A 24,481-nucleotide genomic window follows, 5' to 3' on the forward strand; every position below is an offset into this window, starting at 1 on the left:
TAGAAGAGGATGTTCTCTTCTTTCAACCAGACACTGTGGTAGGTGAACACCGTGGCCACGTGGGCCGATACTCCCATACTATCTGGGATTTGGTTGTGCAAGGCAGCGACTACTGGCTAAGCTCACAGAGTTCCCATCCTGGATATTTATCAGACTGCAAAGTGGGTTTCCTTGACACGTTTAGAAAGTACTACTGCCTGGGCAGTCAGGTCCTGCATGACCATCACTGTGCCCATTTGGTCTTACAGGACATTTTTGTGTAATCCGCATTGCCGCCCAACCTCCCCGTATGAAATTGGTCCACAGACTCACCTTCGGGGATGTATTGCTTGGGCGGCTCTTTTAAGGTAAGGCGTCTGCGGCTAGAAGTCTCTATCAGATGAACTAGTTACTTGCCTTTGGTAACACCTTATATGGTAGAGACTCTATCTAGCTGTAGATTCCTTACCGATTCTCCCTGCTCTGTGAATGGATTTTAGTGTAAAGGGTTCACCCCTTATAAGGGCCATAGCTTGGCACAACAGTGGTCAGTGTTCCTCATGGCTCCAAGCTTCTGAAGTGGAAAGTCAAGAAAAGAAACACAAGCCAGTGCACTGGGGTGGCTTCTAAAAGGGCACTACCCACATCCCTTCCAGTGTAGGTGATGCCACTTGAAGCTGAACGATGCCACCTACCAGCACGCAGGGCTACTGCTCACCAAAAGGTTCCGGATCCAGTCTGATGCCTGTGGAAATATGTGAGATAAGGACTCTGCACCTAGATAGTCTCTAAGTTAAGGCGTTACTGAACATAAGTAAGTTGTTTGTTCATTTCCCTTACAATGAATCCTAAAACCCCAAACTCCACTGTGCCAGGAAACAATATCCCCTCTTAAGATTACAGGTTTCCTATCATGCAGTGAGTGTAGAAAACAGATGTCAGTCTCGAACCCGCACGAGGCAGGTCTCTATTTCTCAAGCTTGTGACACAACCCTTAACTTGTGCAATTAGTATGCCCGAAGGCAGTCCGGGTCCAAGAAGCAAAGCTGCACGACACAGAATCCAAGATGAAGTCATGGGCCTCGTGTAAGTCCTGCTCCAATTTGAAGGCATAGATTTTCTCCAGAGAGAGCTCTACTTCGTGGTCAGTCATTTGCTAAGTCAAAATCGAAGTCCAAACAAAAGCACAAGTGAGTCAAGCAGGACTCAATCCCATCCCGCCATTCTCTACCCAAAGAGAATGCGCAAGGTTATCATGGTGTCAGTTGGTCTCCCTCCAGATGCCAAGTTGCAGAGCAGATTCCACAGTTTGTCCTGATGCTCCCCAAATTTCCCAGGCCATCTGCGCGCAGCAGCAAATGAAAGCCTTTAAAGAAACTATGCTTCAGATTTTTAGCACTCTTCTGGCTTCCTCCAGTGTGCCTTTGGGTCCCAAGGTACTACAGGGGCCATCAGTTGGGTTATCACCAGCAAATCCATCCGTGTACTGTCTGATCCCCTTGGACTGGTTACAGGCTCCATACCTGCTCTGGTACAACCATTCACCCGGCTCCACAACCTGCACTGGTCCCTCCCTCATCTATGCCGGAATCAACATCGCCAAAGAAGAATTTGTTGCTTGATCCTATGTCTGACCCCAAACCAACTTTCTGACCTACCCGACCAATGTCCCTTTACAAAATTACTGAAGTGCGACTGGTCACCATGCTGCCTGATTCTTATCCTCTACCACTGCTAAGGCGAATGCTCCATCAGAGGCTCCCTTATCTTTTTGGCATAGATTCTGATCAAAGCTTGCTCAACCCAAAGATGAGGATGATTTAAACCCTCATTATCATGATGACAATTTATACATGGACTTGTAGGCTTGATGCTTCCCCGAAACAGATTAACCTTGTCATTTGGACATCCAAAGGAAGACGAATCATCAATTTCAATGGGAATTCAATGAAACACTGAGGACTTGGATCTACAGCTGTCCTCTATTAAGATTAAGGCAAACGTTCTTATTGAAATTTAAAAATCTTGGCCATTTGCACATGAGAGCTTGCTTCCTTTCAATCAGGCCCTCACTGACACTTTAATGGGTACCTAGTCAAAGCCTTTTTCTTCTCAGTGGTGATAGGCAGGTGACCACACATCACAGAGCGGCTCCTAGCTACACTGATTTTCTCACTAAACAGTCTACTCCTGAGAGCCTGGTTTTTCAGGATTCAACCAGCAAGGTAAACCCCAGTTTTTTTGGCACAAAACCCCCAGGTAAGGCATTAAGAAGATTAAGACTATCGAAAAACATATGTTTTCTTCGGCTAGCCAGGCACTGAGTCAGTCAATGCAGTTTGTTTATTGGGCCGATATATGCCTGTGTTCTGGTACATGGCCAGTGAGATCTTGCTACCAGTTTGGGAAGATTTTAGAGCCTCACTGGCTCAAACCATTCAGGATGCTCAAAATATGGACAAATATGATTTGTACTGGCCTTGATACTGATGATTGTCTGGGAAGAGCAGTTGGCGCCAGTGTGTTGCTGCTTCTATCCCATTCCCAGTTTCTCAACAACTTGTAACTTTCCTACAGGTACAGCTAACTGCCAGTGACCTGTCCGACCAGTCAATTTAAAAAAAAATCAATAACCACATAACATACACACATCAGAGTGTCTTTAAACCTTCACAATAATGTGTACAACAGAAAAAATGTGAAAAAGGCCAGAAAGCACCTCATGTGCGCACACCCAAGGAGCTGCTGGATGGTACTCTCCATTATGCCCACGTTTATCATAGGTTGCTTTCATGATCATACAGAAAAAGAGAAGGTGTGTACTGAAATTCCTCAGAGGTTGGAAATCAGAGAAGATATACAGAGAATAAATCAAAAAATGTGGCAAATACCACTGAGAATACGAGTGTCGCTCAGTTCCCACTGGTCCCCAACCGTGAAAATAGAATTATTCTCACAATTAAAATGGGGTACCACTCACATGCAAAACATTCTTTATTTGATGCTGTGAGTGTCCTCAGGTTAAAAGAAAGGCATGTATATGGCCCACTTTCAAACACGAAAGGCCACCATGTTTTGTTGCCTGCCTGTTTTCGGCAACTTCATCAGGGCTGATGGAGTACCAGTGTTCACCTCAATCGTTTATCACACCCAACCGAGTGGCTGCTGTCATCCCTCATACCTGCAAACCACCTCTTTAAAGGATGGCCCGCCAGATGGTCGCGTATCTCCTTCACGACTGCAATAGTCAGTGTCAACCGCGTCCTCGGGCAGCCTCGACTTCTGTGCTCCGTCCCCTAGATACGGTATAGGCCAGGGCCTTTCCCCATTGCAGTGAGTCCAGTAGATTCAAGCTATGATGCGGATATTTCAGCCTCGGTCCTGGATCTTGTTGAGAACAACTGTGAGGCTTCTTTGCCTTTTAGTCTCCTGCATCCTCCTATTCTGCTACTCTAGGTGGCATATTAGGGCTCTGCAATGTAATCTAAAGTTCCAGTGAGCCCAGCAACAAGGTAACCACCTGATTCTATCTAGGTTTCTGAGACGACTGCCAAAGATCTGCAGTGGTGCTACTTGTTCACAGTTGGACCAGATGCAGGCTCTTCTTTCAACCCCACACAGAGCTGACGTTTGCTTCACTTCTGAGTTTTAGAGGGCATCTGGGGGAATTGGAGATCAGAGGCAACCAAGTTCCTTATTAATCTGTTGGAGTTGTGGGCCATGTGTCTTCTGTTGAAGGCCTTCCTACCGTTCAGAAAGGGGAGGCTGGTGCAGTTTTTCAAAGACCCCATCACTGCCATGTGGTCTAGAAACTAGCATTGTGGAGAAGAATGATGTGTCAGGGGCTCTTCACCCCTGGAATTTGCCGGAGCGTCTCCAATATCCTGATCGATAACCACCTGGCGGATACCTTGAAAGCCAGAGCAGACGCGCATAGCACACAGCATCTAGCTGATCATAAATGGCGCCTAAATCCCAAAGTGATGTAGGGCATCTTTTGACAGTGGGGAGAGCCTTGACTAGAACTTTCCACCATTGTTGAGAAAGCGCAGTATCAAAACTTTTACATAATTGAGTTTCTGCACAGATACTCAATAGGAGATGCATTCTGGTTCACATGCAACTCAGAACTCTTGTAAGCATTACTGGTTCTGACTCTCCTTTCCCCAGTTATGAAAAAGATTTGAAACAGCCGGTCACAAATCATCCTAGTGGCTCTGGATTTGGACAGGAGAGTGGTACCCAGAACATCTGGGTGTAAGCATCTGCCTGCCCATCATGGCAGGCTTCCTCGCTGAAAACTGCTCTGTCTACACCTCCTTGCGTGAAGATTGAGCAGCAGCAAACTGCATTTATCAGCCAACCAAAGTGGATGTCCTAATTGTCACCAGTTTCTTTTCTATGCAGTCCATTTATTCCAGGTGCTAGGACAAATTTGTGGCTTGATGTGGTCTTTAACACAGACCCTATATAAGCCAAACTGCTGACTGATCGGCTGTTCGCTTGTTCTTTGGCCTACAAAGGCCTTGCAGTGGGCACTATGAAAGGTTATTTGTCGTCTCTTTCTGCTTTTTATAATTTGACAGAGGACTATTCCAAGGTGGATAGTACTTGCATTACGATCTTCTATATGCTGGCCAAGAAGCAACTGCTAGAAGGTCTAAGAGCCCACTTCACCAGGGCTAAGGCTGCTATCAATGTGGTAGTTCACAGGCTGCCTGTCCTTGACATCTGCCAGGCTGCAACGTGGGAGTCAGTGTACATGTTAACCAAGCATTATTGCTTCATTAGCTGGGTTTGGTGAGAAAGACTTTATGCCCTCTACGTCCCATAGAGCCTTTTGGTCCAAGACTTCTCTACAGATCCTGAGGAGATCCTGTTTTGGTTTCTTTTTGTAAAGTGAAGAATCTGCAGTTAGGAGTATCCATTAGAAGAACAAGTTACTTGCCTTTGGTAACCCTCTTTCTGGTAGAGACCTTGTCTAACCACATATTTGTCAATGCCCTCCCACCTCCCCCACATCCCTGTTCTGTTGAGTAGTCTCTTTTTATCATCAAAAAACATCCCAAGTTAAAAATCTGCACACCAGTTCTACCAATTGTTCATGCTCTGAGTCTGATGGCATTGAAAGAGACTCACTAGAAACCTATATCAGCATGCAAGGCTGACACTTGTATGCGGCTCCACTCTGTCACTTCTGGGGCGGTATGTAATTAACATAGAGCTGCTCAGTGCCACCTCCCTGCATGGGAGAGCATTGCTGGTGAAAGCTTTACATATCCAGGGTGGCTCCTGCGGAGCCTTTTAAGGCGAGGAATCTGTGGCTAGAGTACCCACTTGCAAGAGCATAAAGACACGTGTCTCCTTTGCCAATACATTTTTTGCATTGTTGGCTAAGATTATATGCCTGATACGGAACACTTCACTGCAAAGAGGAAATGTAGCTAGATACTTTATAGATTCAAATGATGACTCTGCTTTTAAAAAGGCAGATTTTGACCCAACTGCTCATCTTCTGTGTGTTTTATGTAACTCTCTAAGTGGCCAAGTGTATGCCCAGATGTGAGTCCCTTGTTCACTGGGCTGAGATTGACAGTGGACAAAAAACGATGCGCTGGAATGCTACCGCAAGCGATGGCCAGTGGTTAGACTATTTGTATACATTCATCCCAATGACCTTTGCATGTTCTTTAGACCCAAGTGCTCTGGTTATCCACAAAATGATGTCTATATCTTTTATGTTGAAAATGTAATTTGCTCTTGGTTAGTTACAGGAGTAGATGGAGAGGTAGTCCCTGGTTTTGGATTTTCAATCAGGCTTTTTCAAAGACACTGCTTTCTAAATAATAGAAACAGTTGTGGATGAATGCTGGCAATTTGCATTTCTTATCTTCTTGGAACATGGTTGTAAGTGGTGGTATTGCCCACAAATGGATACAATTATTTGACAAATCGCCGGGTCCATCCTGGTCCGTTTGTTTTCAAAATGTATATCTTGAGAAGTCACATACCTCAGGCTGTCACCTTATTGGAACTCTTCACAACAATATGATTCTGTTGACAGAGAACATAGGGGGCCCTTGGTCTGTTTGATGTATGCCTATGATACTCTGCATACACTGGCCCTCCACATAGGTACCAGTGATGTTAATAATCAATCTTTCCTGTCATCTACAAATTACTTGTGTCTCAGTGCAAGTAAAGCAGAGATTTTGGGACTGGGCGCTACTATACTTTCAGGATCTCTTTGCATTGCCCATTTGAGTTTTGCTGTTCTCAAGGTCACCTACTTGCATTTGTACAGTTATGAAAAAATGTGCCCATCCTGGGAGTTACAAATAAGATTTCCTTTCTATAAGACATTGCATTGCAAACTGCAGTATGTTAAATATTAATAAATATTGTCAGTGTTCAGTCTAATGGGTTAGTATCCTGTGGCAAGTGTGCAACAAGACATCGATTTGATGCTTGTGGCTACTTAGCTTAAACTAAGGGTGTTTCTCATTATGTGGAAATCAATAAATAAACCTCTACTTTTCGAGATTTGTTATAGTAAGGGAGATGCAAACACTCTTGAGATCTGCTGCTGATCTCAAACTGAATTCCAAAAATGTGCAGTGCTAAAACCTGACAGAAAACACCTAGAAGTAGTCAGTGCCTCATTATGGAACCAGCTATCCATTTTGCTTCACCTGATTTCCAGATTTTTTTTAACTTTTAGCTGGGTGGACCACCTGTAAGGAAGAAGCCTCAAGGATGCAACATTTTGCTAATGGCTTGAGTACCCTGCAGCGGTGCTCCACAAGAAGTAAGATTAGGACCTAGAGAAATAGTGCCTAGTTCTTGTAGTTTTCCTGTAACACCATTTGAGAGTCCATCCCAATAAATGTAGGAATTGAAATGACGGTATCTGACTTTCCCACCTAGCTCATAAGAAATGCCAACATTTTTGGGCTGATCCGCTATTACCTCTGGGCTTCATCAATTCACGGATGTTGGGTAACCACTAGGCATGCTTTCAGCACACTGAGTATCCATGTTGTGCAAAGAATAATAATCCTCTGTAGCAGAGGGCCAAACATATTGTAGTAGGATTGCTATATTGTATAATTGACTCATTGACTAGTTGATCTGAAAATAGCCCCGTAGATTATGTTGGAACAGTGTTTATTTTATAAAATAATCCAGTATGTAAAATCTCTTTTAAATAAAAGTTCTAGATCCCTAACATCTCGACTTTGCTGCCTCTAAAGGTTAGTGGTAACTTGACTTCATTCTGCCTCAGCTGGCAAAAGGCCTTGCACTGAATTCTATGCCACAGGTCCTACCAGCTGTGCCCAGCTCAGCACCTGTCTCAACTCCAGTAGTGCTTGATTCCCCTACTGTTCTCTTGTCTCAGCTTCCTTGTTATTGGAGGTTGGATGCCGTTTTAGCTTATGATTCCAATGCGTTTTAGGCCTCTAACACATGTCACACAATGAAGATGACAATGAGGACGCAATGAATTTACTATCCCCTTATACTGTTACTGTGATAAGTTTTTACGGGGTGGACCCCAAGAAAAAACTACCCGGCCCGGGTCAGTATTACAGTAGGTTGAAAAGAATGGTCGAGGTGGTAGTTCTATTTCTCATAAGAATTACAACAGAAAACAATTCACCACTATAGATTCAAAAGCAAATTCAAAAACAGAAATTTAATTTCCATTGGTAACACCAGCATTAAATGTGATTGTCAATCAAAGCATTAATGGGTCGCAATGTATTAGTTCCAAAACATTGGTAGTACATAAAGTATTCACAGTGCTCTCAGTGTGAGAAGAAAGGAAGATGGGGTAATGGTAGTGGATTGGCGAGTGAGGGGCAGGGTAAAGGTGTTGTGACAAAGACACAATTCAAATTATATACAAAATGACCTTTCCAGCCTATTAAAGGTCTGTTAGTTCCTATACACACATTGCTCATAGGTACGTTTTCAATTGATTTATTCCATTCTATGAGCTCGTGGGTGTTTGGGTAAAACGGTCTACGTGTCGACCCCAGCAAGATGGAGGGTGAGTGGTGTCCTTACGTCGGGGTCTTCGTCAGGACAAATTCTTGTGGTGAGCACTTGTGTAAGGAAGGACGGGCAATGTACGATCCTTTGTTCGAGCTACCCAGCCACGTTGAGGAGACCCTGATCTGGATTCACTCCATCTTTTGCACCGGGAGAATTACTACCCCATTTGCAAGATAAGCGACAGAAATTTTCAGGAGCTTCTTGAGAGCCCATTAAGGATCGTACATTGCCCGTCCTTCCTTACACAAGTGCTCACCCCAAGAATTTGTCCTGACGAAGACCCCGACCACTAATGCATTGATGGTGGGTCATTTGAAGAGGAGTCTCTTCAACTCTTTATTAAATGGGCATTGGGGCTATTCTGATGGATACAGCGACGTTGTTCCAGATCCTGGGTGCTACGGTCTTGTTTAGGTTATTTTTTTATACTTTTTAGTTTGCAGTATTACGGTGTCCTGGCTGTGCGGGTATGCCGAGATGGTGAGCTTATCTGCAGTATCAGCGGAGGTGCTGGTCTTGATAGCTCTGCAAATGATGCCGCTGGTTTCGAAGATGGGAACCAGTAGAGATCCATCAGGATGGAAGTGATCATATTTCTCCAGGCCCTGGATGAGAAGTGTTTCGACATGTATAATGCCCCAAAGGGATACCAGTGTGGAGTCTGGGAGGCCATGGAGTAGGAAAGAAATGGTTTGACTTGCTTTGGTTTTTGTGGTGTGTTTCTTACGAGTGATGTTTTTGTCGAGGGTGAATCCAGTTGACTGATCTGTACCGTACCCTGTTCATTGTTCTTGGCAGATAACAGGAATGCTGTCTTGGTTCAGTTGAGCTTCAGTCAGGTACTGGGGTCACTAGTCTAGATGATATGCAAGCAGTGTTTGAAATTTTGGATGTCTGAAGCTGAAGAGACGCGTTTTTGTAGTATTTAATCTTAAATTTTGATAACCTTATAAATGGAAATTATTATTTCAGGCTGAAAATGGAAGACTTACCTATAGTTATAGTTCTATCAAATTCTTATTTTCAATAGATTAATAAACAACCCACTATCCTTTATTGTGGGGATGTTGAAATTAAAATAGAAATCTTATTTCTTGCTGCCGAAATTTACTGTCACTGCACTCAATTTGGAGATACACCAGCAGCCTGCTGCTTTAATGTTACCATGTCTGACTCCTAGGCTCCTGCCCTACCTATAACCATTTTCTGCTTTTAAAAACAATTTATTTTCAGTCCAGTTAAAAACTTATTTATCTTTCTATTTGCATTTAAAGGCAACACATTCGGTCTTTAGATAGGCAGTTTGCAATTTTGTGTTTTTTATTTTTTTAAACAGTAGTTTCTGTTTGATATAGGTGTTTCCAGGATCTCACCCAGGGAGGAGTTCTCAGTGTTAATGAGTTCAATGAAGCTACCCATGATGGAGAACTAGGACTGCAGGTAAATAACTTGTTTTCTCCTGGTACAGATCTACAAGTACTTTAGTGAAGTACTCTGTCCTTTACGTTCTGTTGTCTACAAAGTCTTTTCCTTCAATAACCTCAGTAAGAACATTTTAGAAACTAAATGGGAATAGATGACACTGTACCTATAATTTATGTTCCGTAGGCTGCAGTCTTTGTAAACCCCTTAGTGACTATTTATATTAAATTCAGTGGTGCACTGGGACTGATTTTGTTTTTCCTTGGATATCGTGAGTCTCTGTTGTAGTACATGCAAGTGTGATAACATAATATTGGCAAAGTCATTCCTTTGCAGTTTTGGTCAAATATTTTCTTAGTTCACATTTATGTTTGGTCCGTTTTCAATCTCCAGTTTTTAACAGCCATGGCCTGATTGCTATTTGATCTCAGCCCAAACCTGTGGGAAAAAAATACTTGAAAGCTGTGTGTTCTTGTGAAATGAATATATGAAGTAAAAGAATACCAATCTAAATTCAACATTGTTTCCAGATAGAATCAATGTTTATATTAGAAGAACGTTACCTGAAAATCACACTTTAATTCTCTTGTGCATCACCCATACTAGTGGGGAATTTTGAACTGAAATGACTCACCAAATGAACTCAGTGCAGTGCCAATTAGCACAGTTACGAAGTTTAAAATAAGTATAAGAACTCATCTGGTCTTCCAGGTTTCTGAGGTAGCAGGAGGGTTGTTAATAAAATAGAAGCTTTGTTGGAGATGGAAGTTTACTTATAACTTGTCTATCGTTGGAGTTTATTTATTTCTCAATATCAGAATGTAAGAGCAAGCTTTTGTGCAAGTTGCACATCCAGAAGTTCCGGATAGTTGGCCCAGTTTCCAGGGAGGCCTCCTGCCTACTTATTCAAATAGGAGAACATCTGGGTACCACACTATGGTCAGTCTAGAACAACGAACTGCGTCTGTCCTAGATCCGAACCTTTGTATTGAAGATTTATGGCCAGACGTCTATAGCAAGATTATCAGATGACCATTATTCTCTGTAGTGCAACTCTGGGGACTGGGATGGAAAGTTTCAGAATTTCGCTTCTCCTGCAGGGGTGATAAATGTACTCATCGGATATACTTCGTCATTGAGCATTCATTAGTATTCCCCCAGGAGATGTGTTCCCCTTTTATGTGCCTTTGCTTTTTGATCAATTGAATTGCATTGCCTTTGCTTGTTGATGAGTCGAATTTGAATTGCCACTATATGTATGTCTCTGGCTTAAGCCACTGATCTGCTGACCATCACTTGTGGGAATTCTGGATTATGTACCTCCATGCTCTGAGGTGTAGTATGCCTTCTACTCTCTGAAATGGGGAACAACCTTTACAACGCAACTTTTACAACGCACTACACTTACAACGCATTTTTTACAACGCAAAATCCATTACAACGCATTGCATTACAACGCATGACACTACAACGCATTTTTAAAAACTACCTTTACAACGCATTCCATTACAACGCATACTACCTTTACAACGCATACCATTACAACGCATAATATTACACTACACTATCCAACACTTACCCTACTGTTGCACCCCCTGGAGTTAGAATAGCAATTTTTACCCCTATACTATCCAACACTTACCCTACTGTTGCACCCCCTGGAGTTAGAATAGTAATTTTTACCCCTATACTATCCAACACTTACCCTACTGTTGCACCCCCTGGAGTTAGAATAGTAATTTTTACCCCTATACTATCCAACACTTACCCTACTGTTGCACCCTCTGGAGTTAGAATAGTAATTTTAACCCTATACTATCCAACACTTATTAAGTAATTTTTACCCCTATACTATCTAATACTTACCTTAAATGCAATTTAATATTATGCGTTGTAATGGTATGCGTTGTAAAGGTAGTATGCGTTGTAATGGAATGCGTTGTAAAGGTAGTTTTTAAAAATGCGTTGTAGTGTCATGCGTTGTAATGCAATGCGTTGTAATGGATTTTGCGTTGTAAAAAATGCGTTGTAAGTGCATGCGTTGTAAAAGTGTGCGTTGTAACGACATACATCCCTCTGAAATGTTTCGTGAGCCAATGTATTTCCTACCAGTAGTTAGCAGAATATTCCTTTCATGAGCTGTGTTGGACAATGGATGCAGAAAAGTATCCAGGAGCATTGCCAAGACTTAGTGGACTGGCAGTGCTTCACTGCCAGTGTATTTAGTCAATACATCGTTTTAAAATCTATTCTGCTACTGACTGCCAGCATTTCTGCAGTTGTTTTAACAACTCTTAAATGGGATCATGAGATAGTCCAATAGCATCAGTGTATTTACCTGCCACTTTGCACAGCTCCAATATGTCATTTTAGAATACATTCTATAAATGCTACCATTGAGTGTGTAACACCTTTAGGTTTCTTCCACTATTAACATTTTACCAACTGTCTGTTTAAAATTGTTCTGCATTTTGAAGACCAGTGCCAGACAACCTTGGGATGAAAGTTATATTTGTGGTCTCATTCTCTATGCCTATCCAAGAGATCTTATTGCTGGCATACAATAGAAACTCACTTAAGAAACTACGTGCACTATAATTGTGTGTTCTATAAATCTAGTGAAATTTCGACAAGCTCAACCATATATATCAAAAATAGTTCAAAATAACGCTACAGACAAAGGATGAATAGTGTTCAAAAATATTTTCTTGTTGTATGATTTGAATAAATACATACGACAACGCAAATACATCAAAATGAATACATCAAATTGTTTGTTTCTATTTAGCCTATACACAGATGCATTTATTTTAAGTACATTGGCCAAAATAATAAGATAACATTGCTTTTGATTCATAAACAGCTATGGTTAGTCCAATTCATTTCGGGACGCTAAGTCCCTTCCTCAGGGGCCATTGTCATACAAATATGGTGATCAAGACTGTGCTTATGGCTTAGTAACTGAACGGCGACACATGTATTAGTAAAATTCACAACAAAGCGACAACCTACTGTTACTGGAATTACAGCGTCACATCATTGTTACAAAGTACATCCTTCTCCCAAACGGTTGCCAAGAAGATTAAATGTTTAATCTGAGGAAGGGTCTTAGCGTCCCGAAATGCATTGGGCTAACCATAGCTGTTTATGAATCAAAAGCAATGTTATCTTATTATTTTGGCCAATGTACTTAAAATGAATGATAGTGCACGTAGTTTCTCAAGTGAGTGTTCGCTTGATAGTGTTGTATTGAGTCAGATGTGGGACAGGCAGCCCACAAATACTACGTAGCACATTGAAACTTAGATCTTTAGAATAGACAAACATTGATAAAACTACAGCAACAAATTGGTTTAAACCACAGTACTAGGTGTGCACCGCATACATACACATATATTTGTTGATACAATAGAAACTGCCATCTAAGCTGATCTCTCCTACCCAGGTCCTGCTGCGCACTCACTGTAGCTTATGGCAGCAGCAGTTTAAGTATTGTAAGATTTCATGTTAATCGCCATACTTTTTTAGTTATGCATTTTTCAGTGACTTGTATAGAGTTCTGCAATTATTGTTTGGTTGTCGTTTATTTTGGTTTTTCCCTGGTAATGTTGATATATGTATCTGAAAGAAACACGTTAGTTAGATTCCTTCCCTTAGACTATCCCCAGGTGTCAGGCTAGATCCGGAAAGATTTTTCATCAGCAATACCCCTTGCGCGTCGCTAGGCATCGTCTGCGGCTCCGCGTCCGTCGTCGGCGTCGTGCGCCGGAATGACGTCGTCTGAGTACTTGGACGCCGCCCTCGCGCTGACGTCAGTTCTTTTTTTTTCCGCGCCAGACAGCGCCGATCCGGGAAGAGCTTACCCCTTAGTCACTTTTTGACTAAACTTTTTTGACTCTTTTTGGTCTTCTGTCGACTCGACTCTGGTGCCAGTAGGATGCCTGGTTTTAAGGCCTGTGACTCCTGTCATCGACTGATGTCGGTGACGGACCACCATCGCCGGTGCCTTTACTGCCTGGGGCCCGACCACGATGCGGAGTCGTGCCGCGACTGTCAGGCCTTGACCTCGAAGGCTAGGCGGGAGCGGTCCCGTAAGCTTCTCAAGCTTCGGCACTCTACTCCGTTCCCGGTCCAGGAGGAGGTCCAAGGACCGGTCGCGGAGCCGCAGTCAGCATCATCGCTCGTCGGGCTCAAAGTCTTCGGGTAAGTCGAAGCGCTCGAAGAAGTCCAAGAGGCGACACCGCTCTTCGGACTCCCCTCGCCGGTTGCGCGACTCGGTCGAGGGTCAGGGTGGTCACATCGTAGCCGCGTCAGTCTCCATACCCGCCGGTCCCTGGGACTTGCGCGACTCCGGCGGAGATCAGCGCCTTCCTCTCGGCCATGAGGGGCCTGGCTCCGCCGTTGTCGCCTGCCGGCGTGCCTTCGGGCCCGGCGGGCTCGACTGGGCGACCTCGCGAGCCGGCGACTCCGGCGCCGACTTCGGTCCCGACGCCGCAGGTCCCAGAGGGATCCAGACCTGGATCTCTGCCGGCACCGGTCGACCGCACGACGCATCCTCCGCCGGCGCCGACACCGGTTCCACCCCCGGCGCCGTCCCCGGACGACGCCGTTCCCTGGTTTAGTCCGGGGCCGGTGCGGCGCCGCTCGACGCCGCATCCGACGCCGATGCATGAGCATTTCATCTACCGCCCGGCTCTGGTTATTCCTCCTGTTTATCAGGAATCGAATGGCGGGGCGACTGGGAGGGGTCTGAAGCCCTATGGCCAGACAGGCCGACCTTTCACAGGACTGGGCAGACGAACTGGGGGATGCCAGTGGTCTGGACATCTCCCCGGACGCTGGTTTCATCTCTCCTCCGACTGTGGCCTCGGAGGAAGGTGCAGCTTTTTCAGTGGTGCTGCGCAAGGCGGCCGAATCCCTGGGGCTGGAGTTGCCTGCTGTGGCCGTGAGTCCTCACAGAAGTGCTTCAACCGTCAGCAAGCTCCACAGAGCCTCTGCTGCCCGTCAATGAGGCACTCGTAGACATTCTGCAGGGCACCTGGTCCAAGCCCTCCACAGTACCCCCTGTGGATCGGAACGTGGCACAGCGCCACCGCCCTGCTCCGGCGACCCTAGTTTTCTGTCCCAACACCCCACTCCCGAGAGTCTGGTTATCCAGGACTCGACTCCCCAATCCTCCTTCCCGTCCGCTCCTCCGGATCGGGAATCCAAAAGGCTGGAACAGTTCGGAAAGAAGCTGTTCTCTTCCCTGAGTTTTAGTCTGCGGTCCTTGAATACCGCTTGCCTCTTGGACCGTTATTCCCACTCTCTGTGGGATGCGGTGGAGGACGTGCTGCCCCTGTGTCCGGAGGAGGCCCGGTCACGGCTCACCCAGGTGCTTGCTGATGGGCGAGATGCAGCACGGCATGCGACACGGTGTGGACTAGACACCACGGACTCGCTGGGGCGGGCAATTTCGACCATGGTGGCGCTTCGTCGCCACGCCTGGCTACGGTCCACGTCTTTCTCGGGGGATGTCCAGAGTACCCTCATGGATATGCCCTTTGATGGCACTCGCCTTTTTGGCGAGAAGGCGGATAGTGCGCTGGCTCGTTTCAAGGACTCCCGGGCTAAGGCCAAGTCCTTGTGTCTCTCGGCCCCGCGGCCGCTAACTTCCGCCTTTTGTCCCTTTTGTGGCCAAGGAAGGGGCGCCTCCTCACGTCCGCCTAACCACCGGCCGCAGAACCAACCTGCACGCGGTCGCGGACGTGGATTCCGCCGAGGTGGTACTGGAGGACAACGTGCCAGTCAGTCCACATCCACCCCGGCAGCATCCGCCTCAAAGTCCTCCTAGTCCGAGCTTTCAGGCCCATGCTACACCAATGGGCGGCAGAGTTCGCCATCACCTGCTCCACTGGCGTTCCATCACGTCGGACAGGTGGGTGCTGCAAATCGTCCGAAGGGGCTACTCCCTCCCCTTCGAGACGACCCCTCCAGCCATGCCTCCACAGTACCACCACATGTCGGGGGATCACTTGAATCTTCTCTGGGAGGAAGTTACGGCCCTCTTGGCCAAAGAGGCCGTCGAGCGCGTTCCTGGTCCAGAAGTAGGTCGTGGTTGCTATTCCCACTACTTTCTGGTTCCCAAGAAGGGCAAAGGGGGCCTACGCCCTATCTTGGACCTCAGGAGCGTCAACGCCTTCCTCCGGAAGGAGCGGTTCAAGATGCTCACCTTAGCTCAGGTTCTAGCTGCCCTAGACCCAGGAGACTGGATGGTAGCGTTGGACTTGCAGGACGCTTATTTTCACATCCCCGTCCTGCCGGCCCACCGGCGTTACCTGCGGTTCACGGTGGGTCAGGAGCATTTTCAATTCACCGTGCTCCCCTTCGGCCTCACCAGTGCCCCTCGGGTGTTCACGAAAGTGATGGCGGTGGTCGCAGCTCATCTGCGCAGATCAGTGGTTCCAGTCTTCCCCTATCTCGATGACTGGCTGTTGAAGGCGGGCTCGCTCTAGGCAGTCGTCTCCCACCTCCAGACTACGACCGACCTCCTGCATTTGCTGGGGTTCTCCATCAATGTGCCGAAGTCACACCTGAGACCCTCCCAGAAGCTCCTCTTCATCGGAGCGGTTCTAGATTTGGCGCAGTTCCGGGCCTATGCTCCGGAGCAGCGGGTCCAGGATATTCAGGATCTGATTCCCATCATTCGGCCTCTATCCTGGGTTTCGGTCAAGTTGGTGCTGGGGCTGATGGCCTCCTGCATCTTGTTGGTGCATTACGCCAGGTGGCGAATGCGGGCTCTGAAGTTTCAGTGGGCCCAGCATCGTGGCAATCTGTCCGACCATGTCTTGATCTCGGAGGGCACTGCGAAGCAGTTGCAGTGGTGGCTCACGAACGGCGATTGGGTCAGCGGCAGATCCCTCTCCCTACCCAACCGGAGCACGTAGTAGTGACGGATGCGTCCCTCCTGGGATGGGGGGGCCACATGGGGGAGGCAGAGATCAGAGGACTCTGGTCTCCGGCGGAGACTCAGCTCCATATCAACCTTTTGGAGCTGAGAGCGATCCAACTTGCACTGAAAGCATTCCTTCCCGTTGTCCGGGGAAGTGTGGTGCAGGTGTTCACGGACAACACCACCGCCATGTGGTATTGCAACAAACCGGGCGGGGTTGGGTCGTGAACCCTTTGTCAGGAGGCTCTGCGCCTCTGGACATGGCTGGAACACCAGGGTATCTCCCTGGGTTCAACATCTGGCAGGCTCTCTGAACGCCAGAGCAGACTAACTCAGCCGCCGGTGCATGATGGATCATGAATGGCGTCTAAACTCTGACGTGGCGCAAGGCCTCTTTAGGCAGTGGGGAGAGCCTTGGTTAGATCTATTCACCACTGAAGAGAACGCGCAATGTCCGCAGTTATGCGCGTTGGAGTTTCCAAGGCGGCACTCGCTCGGGACGCCTTTCGTCACGAGTGGAGTCGCGGTCTGTTGTACGCCTTTCCGCCTTTACCACTTCTGCCCAGAGTGCTGAAGAAGATCAGGCGGGACTGGGCCCAAGTCATCTTAGTGGCTCCGGATTGGGCACGAAGGTACTGGTATCCCGAGCTACTCAGTATGTCAATCGATCCTCCGACAAGCCTGCCTCTTCGGGAGGACCTTCTGTCGCAGCAGCAGGGGACGGTTCTCCACCCGAACCTGTCCAGTCTCCACCTCCATGCGTGGAGATTGAGCGGCGACAGTTGATGCCATTTGACTTGCCTCCTGAAGTCTGTGACGTTATTCTGGCAGCCAGGCATCCCTCCACTAAAACGGTATACGCCTGCAGGTGGAACAAATTTGTGGCATGTGTGAGAAGTTGGCCTGATATGTAGTGCTCACTATTCTAGTTATCACTGTGTATCATTCCAAACAGCCCTTATTGATGATTGGTTGTAAGTCAACCTTATAGACCAGCTATCCTAGTAGCGTGGATACGAGCAGTCTTAGGCTAAACTCTAGAGGGCGTGTTAAGCCAGCTGTTTACCATCACATATACCCCTTGAACACCAAGTGAAAGGACACCACACAAGTTGTTATGAAAATAAAGGATATTTATTTATAACAAGACTACCCTGGCTCTTTATGAGTCAGGGAGCTAAGCACAATACAAAACTCTTAGGAAAATACTTCTGGTTGCATAATTTACACAAATGCCCGAGGGCACGAAACCATTACACTGCAAGTGGAAGGGGAGAAGTTAGAAAGTCTAAAGTTACTGATTCCGGAGTGATCCGATCAGTGGGACTAAACGTAAAAGGAACTGGACACTTGTAAAGCGAACCTGTGATGGAGCACCGAAATGCTCGAGTTACCTAGCCCAGAGGCTGCGGCTGTGGAAGGTTCGGCAAGATGTCGGAAGTCCTCGTTGTAGTCTCAGGAGCCTGAAAGAAGAGTTGCTGGCAGGCGACCAGTGTCGATGTTCAGCGAGATCCAAACCTGGATCGGTGATGAAGGAAACCTGAAAGCAGAGGGGACTCAGTTCTCAACCGCTAGCCAGCGATCGTGTGGGCACCGGGAGGGTACCGGCTGAAGTCACCTCGACCAGGTGAGTGGATGACGTCGGACTCGGCTGTTCCTCGGACCAGGAGGCGCGGCGGCGACCAGGATGGAGGGCGAGCTGTCCCACGAAGGTGTCTGCTGTCGATGATGCTGGGCCCAGGAATGGGGCAGCGGATCTTGGCAGTGGCAAGCCCACGCGGTGGAGTCAAGATGGCGTCTGGAGTGGACCAGGAGGGTCCGTGGTACTCCTCTGTTGAAGGGGAGCAAGAGCCAGTCTGGAGCAACTAGACTAGTGATGAAACAAACGTGGTGCGTCGTGAAGAGGGCCACAAGCCGGTCGGCAAGTGGTCGAACAACGCGGTGAACAGCAAGGAGCGGAAGGGCCCCCACGCAGATCTCGGGGATGCTGGGGAGGCAGACTTCGGTGCTGGAGCTGCTCAGGGTTAGGGCTTCTCAAACCCTAGGTGCACTCACTCGAGGGTCCCTCGGTGGGCGTGCTAGATAAGCGTCGTGCAGGTTCTGAAGATGGCTGGTCCCGCAGGTCTCGTCACACCTACGACTCTCACCTGGGCTGATGAGGTAGGTAAAAGGTCAGAGATGGCAGGGAACTCGGGTCTCGTCGAGCTGGGCAGTCTTGATCCGTGGGAGAGACTTACAGCAAACCGCAAGCGCTTAGGTGGTGCCTGCTGGTGCAGGGTGGCTACTCCTTAGCCACAAGGGAGAGTCTTCAGAAATAGTCAAGAGTTCCTTTCGTGTAAAGTAGTTCAAGATTCAGAATTATCCAATTTGGGAAGGGGACTCGCTCCTACCTTTATTCTAAGAAAAAGGGGCTGGCCCGTGACTAGGTTCTACCTATGGGTGGAGCCAGGAGGGGGGTGGTTACACCCCTATCCTTTGTCCGGCTTCGCCCCAGCTCAGGGGCTGGTGTGCCCCCGAAACTGGTTTGAGCCGGGCTATGCACAGTGAGCACCGGGGTGCCACTGGCAATCACCTTCCTTTCAGCCCTTCCTACCTGGGATACACAAACCCTGTCTGGGATGGTGCTAACACCGCCCTCGACAGGAAACCCTTTGTCCAAGCTCCCCTCGCTGGAAGGTCTCCCAGCAGCAGGAGGTCAGACTTGTGTCTGGTGGCAGCATCCATTTTGTGATGCTGAGGCTTGAGTCAACTTTAACCGGGGTTCAAGGTTACTTCCATGTCGTGCCCCTCTAAAAGGGGGGAATGCTAACCCCGTCGCCAGAACTGGCGAGGGATTCGTATTCCGATTCGTATGACACCTTACTCGACATGTGTAGGTGATGCGATGCCAAAGTTAGCAAATAACCGCGAGGATTATAATGCATTTAAAAGTAGTTGGCCCGCGTCACCATGGAACGGCTATTAGGACTTGGTTCCGCAAGCCGTCGACTGGCTCAGCTCGCGCCAGAGCACCGTCCCACATGATTCCCTGCACTCTGCCTTCAGGATTGATAAGGCCTGCCATAGGAGTGACTGATAGGAATCCATGTGTCCATTTTAGGGTTAGGTGTAGGAATACTACACCTACAGCAACGGGTGATTACACCACGGTGCCCCAGCTGTCGTGCAGCCAGTTGTGTCAGATTTGGGCGGCCATTCCAGGGGTGGCATAATACATGCTGCAGCCCCTGGTAGGCCCTGGGTACACCGATGCCCTGGATACCTGTGGTATGCTGAGACAGGGACTGACAAGGCGGCCCAGTTCCAACTGGTGGATGCACCTAATGTACATGTGTTTAATTTCGAGAGAGAACAGCTAGGCTGTGGGTCTGATTGGCAGGCCCACAGCCGGGGAAAGTCATAAACCAATGAAGCAAAAGCAAAAAATCTGGGTGATCATAGGATTGCAGACCCTACTCTCCTACAGCATGGTGCACAGCAAAGGCTGTGGATCCCCTTTCCGCCCCTCTTTCTGAGGTTCTCCTCTTTCTTCTCTCTAGCCCAGCAGGGCTCTGCTGTGGGCACCTTGAAAGGTTATCTATCCGCTATCTCTGCTTTCTTACGACTTCCTGATCAGCCTTCTCTTTTCAAATCCCCTGTTGTTTCTCGTTTCCTTAAGGGCATTACTCACATGTTTCCTCCTGTCCCCTTCGTAATCCCTCAGTGGGATTTGAATTTAGTTTTGACCTTTCTGATGTGCGCTCCCTTTGAGCCTCTTCACAATTGTCCCATTAGTCTTCTGACTCTTAAGACTGCTTTCCTGGTAGCTATCACCTCGGCTAGACGGGTGAGTGAGCTCCAGGCGTTCTCGTCTAAGCCTCCTTTTCTTTCTGTTCATCCGGACAAGGTTGCCCTCCGGACTCGTCCTTCCTTCCAAAAGTGGTAACTCCCTTTCACATCGGGCAATCTGTCACCTTGCCCACCTTCTTTCCGCCTCCGCATCCTTCGAAAGAGGAAGAGAGGCTCCACGTCTGGACCCAAAACGGGCGCTGTCTTTTTATTTGGACCGCACCAAACAGTTCCGGGTGGACGACCAGCTTTTTGTTGGATTCGTCAGTGCTAAGAAGGGAAGGGCAGTACACAAGTGGACCATCTCACGGTGGTTCGTATTGTGTATAAAGGCTTGTTACTCCTTTGCTAAAAAGGACCCTCCTGTAGGGCTGAGAGCCCATTCCACCCGGGCCACAGCGGCTACTACTGCCCTGGCACGGGGAGTCCCTTTGCAGGACATCTGTCAGGCAGCAACGTGGGCCTCTCAGCACACATTTGCCAAGCATTATTGCCTGGACAGCCAAGTCCGGAGAGATGGCTTCTTTGGCCATTCTGTTCTCCAGGACTTTCTGGTGTGATCTTGGTTCGCAGACCCACCACCGGGGTTGGTATTGCTGGGGTATCTGTTCTAAGGTGAGGAATATAACCTACGTGTTTCTTTCAGATGAACAAGTTACTTACCTTCGGTAACGATGTATCTGTAAGAGACATTAGTTAGTTAGATTCCTCACCGACCCACCCAGCCTCCCCGTTCTGCGAACCGAAATCTAGGGTTAAGGCTATCCTTTCTAGGGCCCTAGATTTTTTCGCACCAGTGTCGGTCTCTTGCATGGCTCTGCGTTCCTGGCGCGGAAAGCTATGTACAAGAACTGACGTCAGCGCGCGAGGGCGGCGTCTAAATACTCCGACGTCATTCCGGCGCACGACGCCGACGACGGACGCGGAGCCGCAGACGACACCTAGCGACGCGCAAGGAGTATTGCTGACGAGAAATCTTTCCGGATCCAGCCTGACGCCTGGGGATATTCTAAGGTGAGGAATCTAACTAACTAATGTTTCTTACAGATACATTGTTACCAAAGGTAAGTAACTTGTTCTTCTAGTACAGACTTCTAATTATAGATTCCTCATGTTAAATATTCCCCGGGCGTTCGACTGGATCCACCTCTGCCACTTTTTTTAACCACTTTTTTGACATTTTGCCGATCCTCTTTTGAGCTTTGTCTACCTGTGCGTTAAGGGATATATCCTGCCAAAACCTACAGGTTTTAAACATCGTGGGGACTGCCAAAGACAATGGATAGTGTGTTACCCTCACTTAGTTTCTCTCTTGTGCTTGGGATCGGGCCACGACCCCCAAGGCATCTGCTGAGTGAAAGTCTATGCACCCCAAGGCGAGTAGTCGCTGAAGCTCCTGGCAACACGGCAGAAGGCTCCGTGCAATTTTCCATCCCGAGGTAATCTCTGGACAGTTTCTGCAGACGTTAATCTTCTTGCTTCAAGTCGTCCACTTCATAGGCCGGTAAAGTTGAAGAAACCCAAAAAGTATTCTAATTACTCTTCGGCTTTCCCCTCTCGGCCTCGTGCTTCGAGGCCCCACTTTTATACTCCACCTCCGCACTTCCTAGAGTTTCCTGGGGTCATAGCATCTTCTGCTCAGTTGAAGAAGTTAGACTTTATGCATGCCCTCTTTGGGCCATCGACTCCCTATGGTGAACCATAATGACTCACGGAGCTGAGAAGTGCGGTCTTCCGGAATGTGTACTCCCGTCATGTGATCTAGCGCCGTTCGTTTCTCCAACCAGAAGCGTTGGATGGGCGGGCAGTCCCAGGCTGTGTTTAAAATCTGCACCATCTACTCCGCAGAGGTCACATTTGTCGTTACCTCAGTCATAGGCAGTGCAGACGCACTGGGGTGTAGTAGAAGCAATGTACGAATTTATAATGTACGATTCTAAATCTAATGCTAGCGGATATATCTCCCGTTTGCTTGCAGCAAAATGTCCACTGCTCCTCAGTACGCGTGTCCTAATTCCTCCTCCCATCTGCCCCAGGCCAGAGGTGGATCATACTCTGTTAGATTGTATCGTGCGGTATAATAGTGAAAGCACATGTGCAGGGGCAGTTTGTTGCAGGAGTGCGTGCAGTGGGGGCATAATAAGGGGCTCTTGCGGGAAATCAGATGGAATAGCTTTCACGTTCTGGCGCAGTCTGATATGATAAAATCGCTCTAGGGGGGGTGGGATTTGTATCGCTAAACAAATAATCGCTTGTGAGGAATTGTCCGGTTGTGTAGAGTTGTCCCCATGTTTGTATGGATAGTTTACAGAGTAGTCAATGGCATCCGCCCTCCTGTGTAACCGGGATATCCTGACGCCCTGGAAGGAGCGGGGAGTACATCAGTGTGCACTGTGTGGGCTTAGCTATATTACGCCAGGCGCTGGAAGCGCATTGAACAGTAGTAGAGGCGAGGCGACGCGGGACTGCGGGGGTGCTGAGGTAGACAGGTTATGGGCCATATAGCCATCTTCAATCGCAAGGTGGGTCATGTAAGGGGGGGCTTCATCCAGTATGCGGCAAACTGGGCTTGTGCGCAACTATAGTATAACTCTTTATCTGGTATTTCAAACCCGCCTGCACAGAATGGACGTGTGAGGGTGTCCCATTGCAGCCTCGCCTGTTTCCCTCCCCAGGTGAGTCGTATGAGCGGAGTCCTAATGGACGAAAAGAAATGGCGACTGGGGGCATAGGGAATATTGACAAAAAGATATAGAAGCTTGGGCAATATGATCATCTTTATGAGGGTGGCTCTGCCAGCCATGGATAGGGGAATTGCGATCCATCTCGTGATTTTATCAGTTATGGAATCCAGCGTGCGGCCATAGTTGACTCTCATCAGCTCCTCACGGGTGCGATAGATGATTATGCCAAAAGTCAGCGTGTCATCGCACCATTTGAGGGGATAATCCGGTGTGCATTTTAAAGTGGAGTCGGTGAGGGGATATATCTGGGATTTACCCCAGTTAATGTTGACTCCGGAGAGCTGCCCGAAAAGAATGAACAACCGGAGTATGGGATTCTGGCTGACGTCCGGATGTCGTAAGTAGAGCATGAGGTCATCTGTGTATAAAGAGATAAGTATTTGTCTGCTTGGATAAGTAATGGTGTGGTCTCGATAATGTTGTCGGACCTTGGCGGCGAGGGGCTCAATAGCCTGGGCAAAAAGAAGGTGAGACAGAGGGCACCTCTGCCTAGTGACTCTGGCCAGTGTAAAGGTAGAGGATCGCATACCATTGATCATCACTGTAGCACGAAGGCCTGTGTACAGTAAATTTATCCAGGCTAAGAATGGGAGGGGAAAGCCCATGCGTGTAGTACGAAGGATAAGTAGTCCCACTCCAGGGAGTCAAATGCCTTAGTGGCATCAAGGAAGATAGCGGCAGCCTCCTCGTCGGGGTCAATATCGTGGAGCAGTGCAAAAAGAGTGCGTAGGTTATGGGATGTACTTCTAGTCGGGATAAACCCCGATTGGTCAGGAAGGACCAATACTGGCATAAGAGGGCTAATATAGTTTGCAATTAATTTAGCTAGGATCTTGGCGTCTACATTTATGAGGGACAGGGGCCTGTACGAATCGACTTGCGTAGTCGGTTTTCCTGGTTTGGGTAGGGAGATAATGAGCGCTTCGCGCATTGTTTGGGGCAAAATGCCTGACTCCCGAGCTTCTTCAAAGACATGTCGCAACATCGGGATGAGTAGATGGCGAAGTATTTTATAAAATTAGTCCGGGAGGCCATCTGGCCCCAGGGCCTTCCCGGATTGTAGCTGCATAATAGCTGAGATAATCTCCTCATCCTCGTGGTGCGCAAGAAGGAATTCTCTTTGGCCGTTTCCTAACCAAGCGATAGCAGTGTCTTCAAAGAATGAAATGAAATCTACTGGAGTTCGTGGGTGGGTTGCATACAGTTGTTTATAGAACCGTTTAAAAACAGCAAGTATATTCAAAGTGTTTCTGTGCGTTAGGTCGTCCTCATCCTCGATCGCAAGGACAGTGTTAGCAAAGCAGGGGGTCGGATCGAGGAGGCCAGTGCCCTTCCCGGTTTCTCCCCCTCTTCGTAGCGACGGGCCTGGTGGTATTTCCCCCTAAATTTGCATTCTCGTTCCGCCGTCTCCTGGTACTCTGTAAGCAGGGTGCGTTTGCAATGTAGGGGAGGATGTGGACTGTATAGACCACTCAGTTTGTTTAATGTCTAGTTCTAGCTTCCAGAGTGTATTGCGAAT

At 47.8% G+C, this 24,481-nt stretch overlaps 1 protein-coding gene across 11 annotated transcripts in view; it reads left to right on the plus strand.

Annotated features, from left to right (window-relative positions):
• ZNF280D (zinc finger protein 280D) overlaps window positions 1-24,481 on the plus strand; it is an 896,727-nt gene that overhangs the window by 793,709 nt on the left and 78,537 nt on the right. For 4 of the 11 annotated variants that reach the window (XM_085644120.1, XM_085644119.1, XM_085644122.1 and 1 more), the window contains one exon: window positions 9,393-9,477. The exons of the other annotated variants lie outside the window; for them this stretch is intronic. In XM_085644120.1, the coding sequence (XP_085500246.1) occupies window positions 9,393-9,477 (85 nt within the window). The remainder of the gene's footprint in view (window positions 1-9,392; window positions 9,478-24,481) is intronic. 11 annotated transcript variants of the gene reach the window in all.

Source organism: Triturus cristatus, chromosome 3_1, assembly GCF_964204655.1.
Source record: "Triturus cristatus chromosome 3_1, aTriCri1.1, whole genome shotgun sequence".
NCBI classification, from domain to species: domain Eukaryota; kingdom Metazoa; phylum Chordata; class Amphibia; order Caudata; family Salamandridae; genus Triturus; species Triturus cristatus.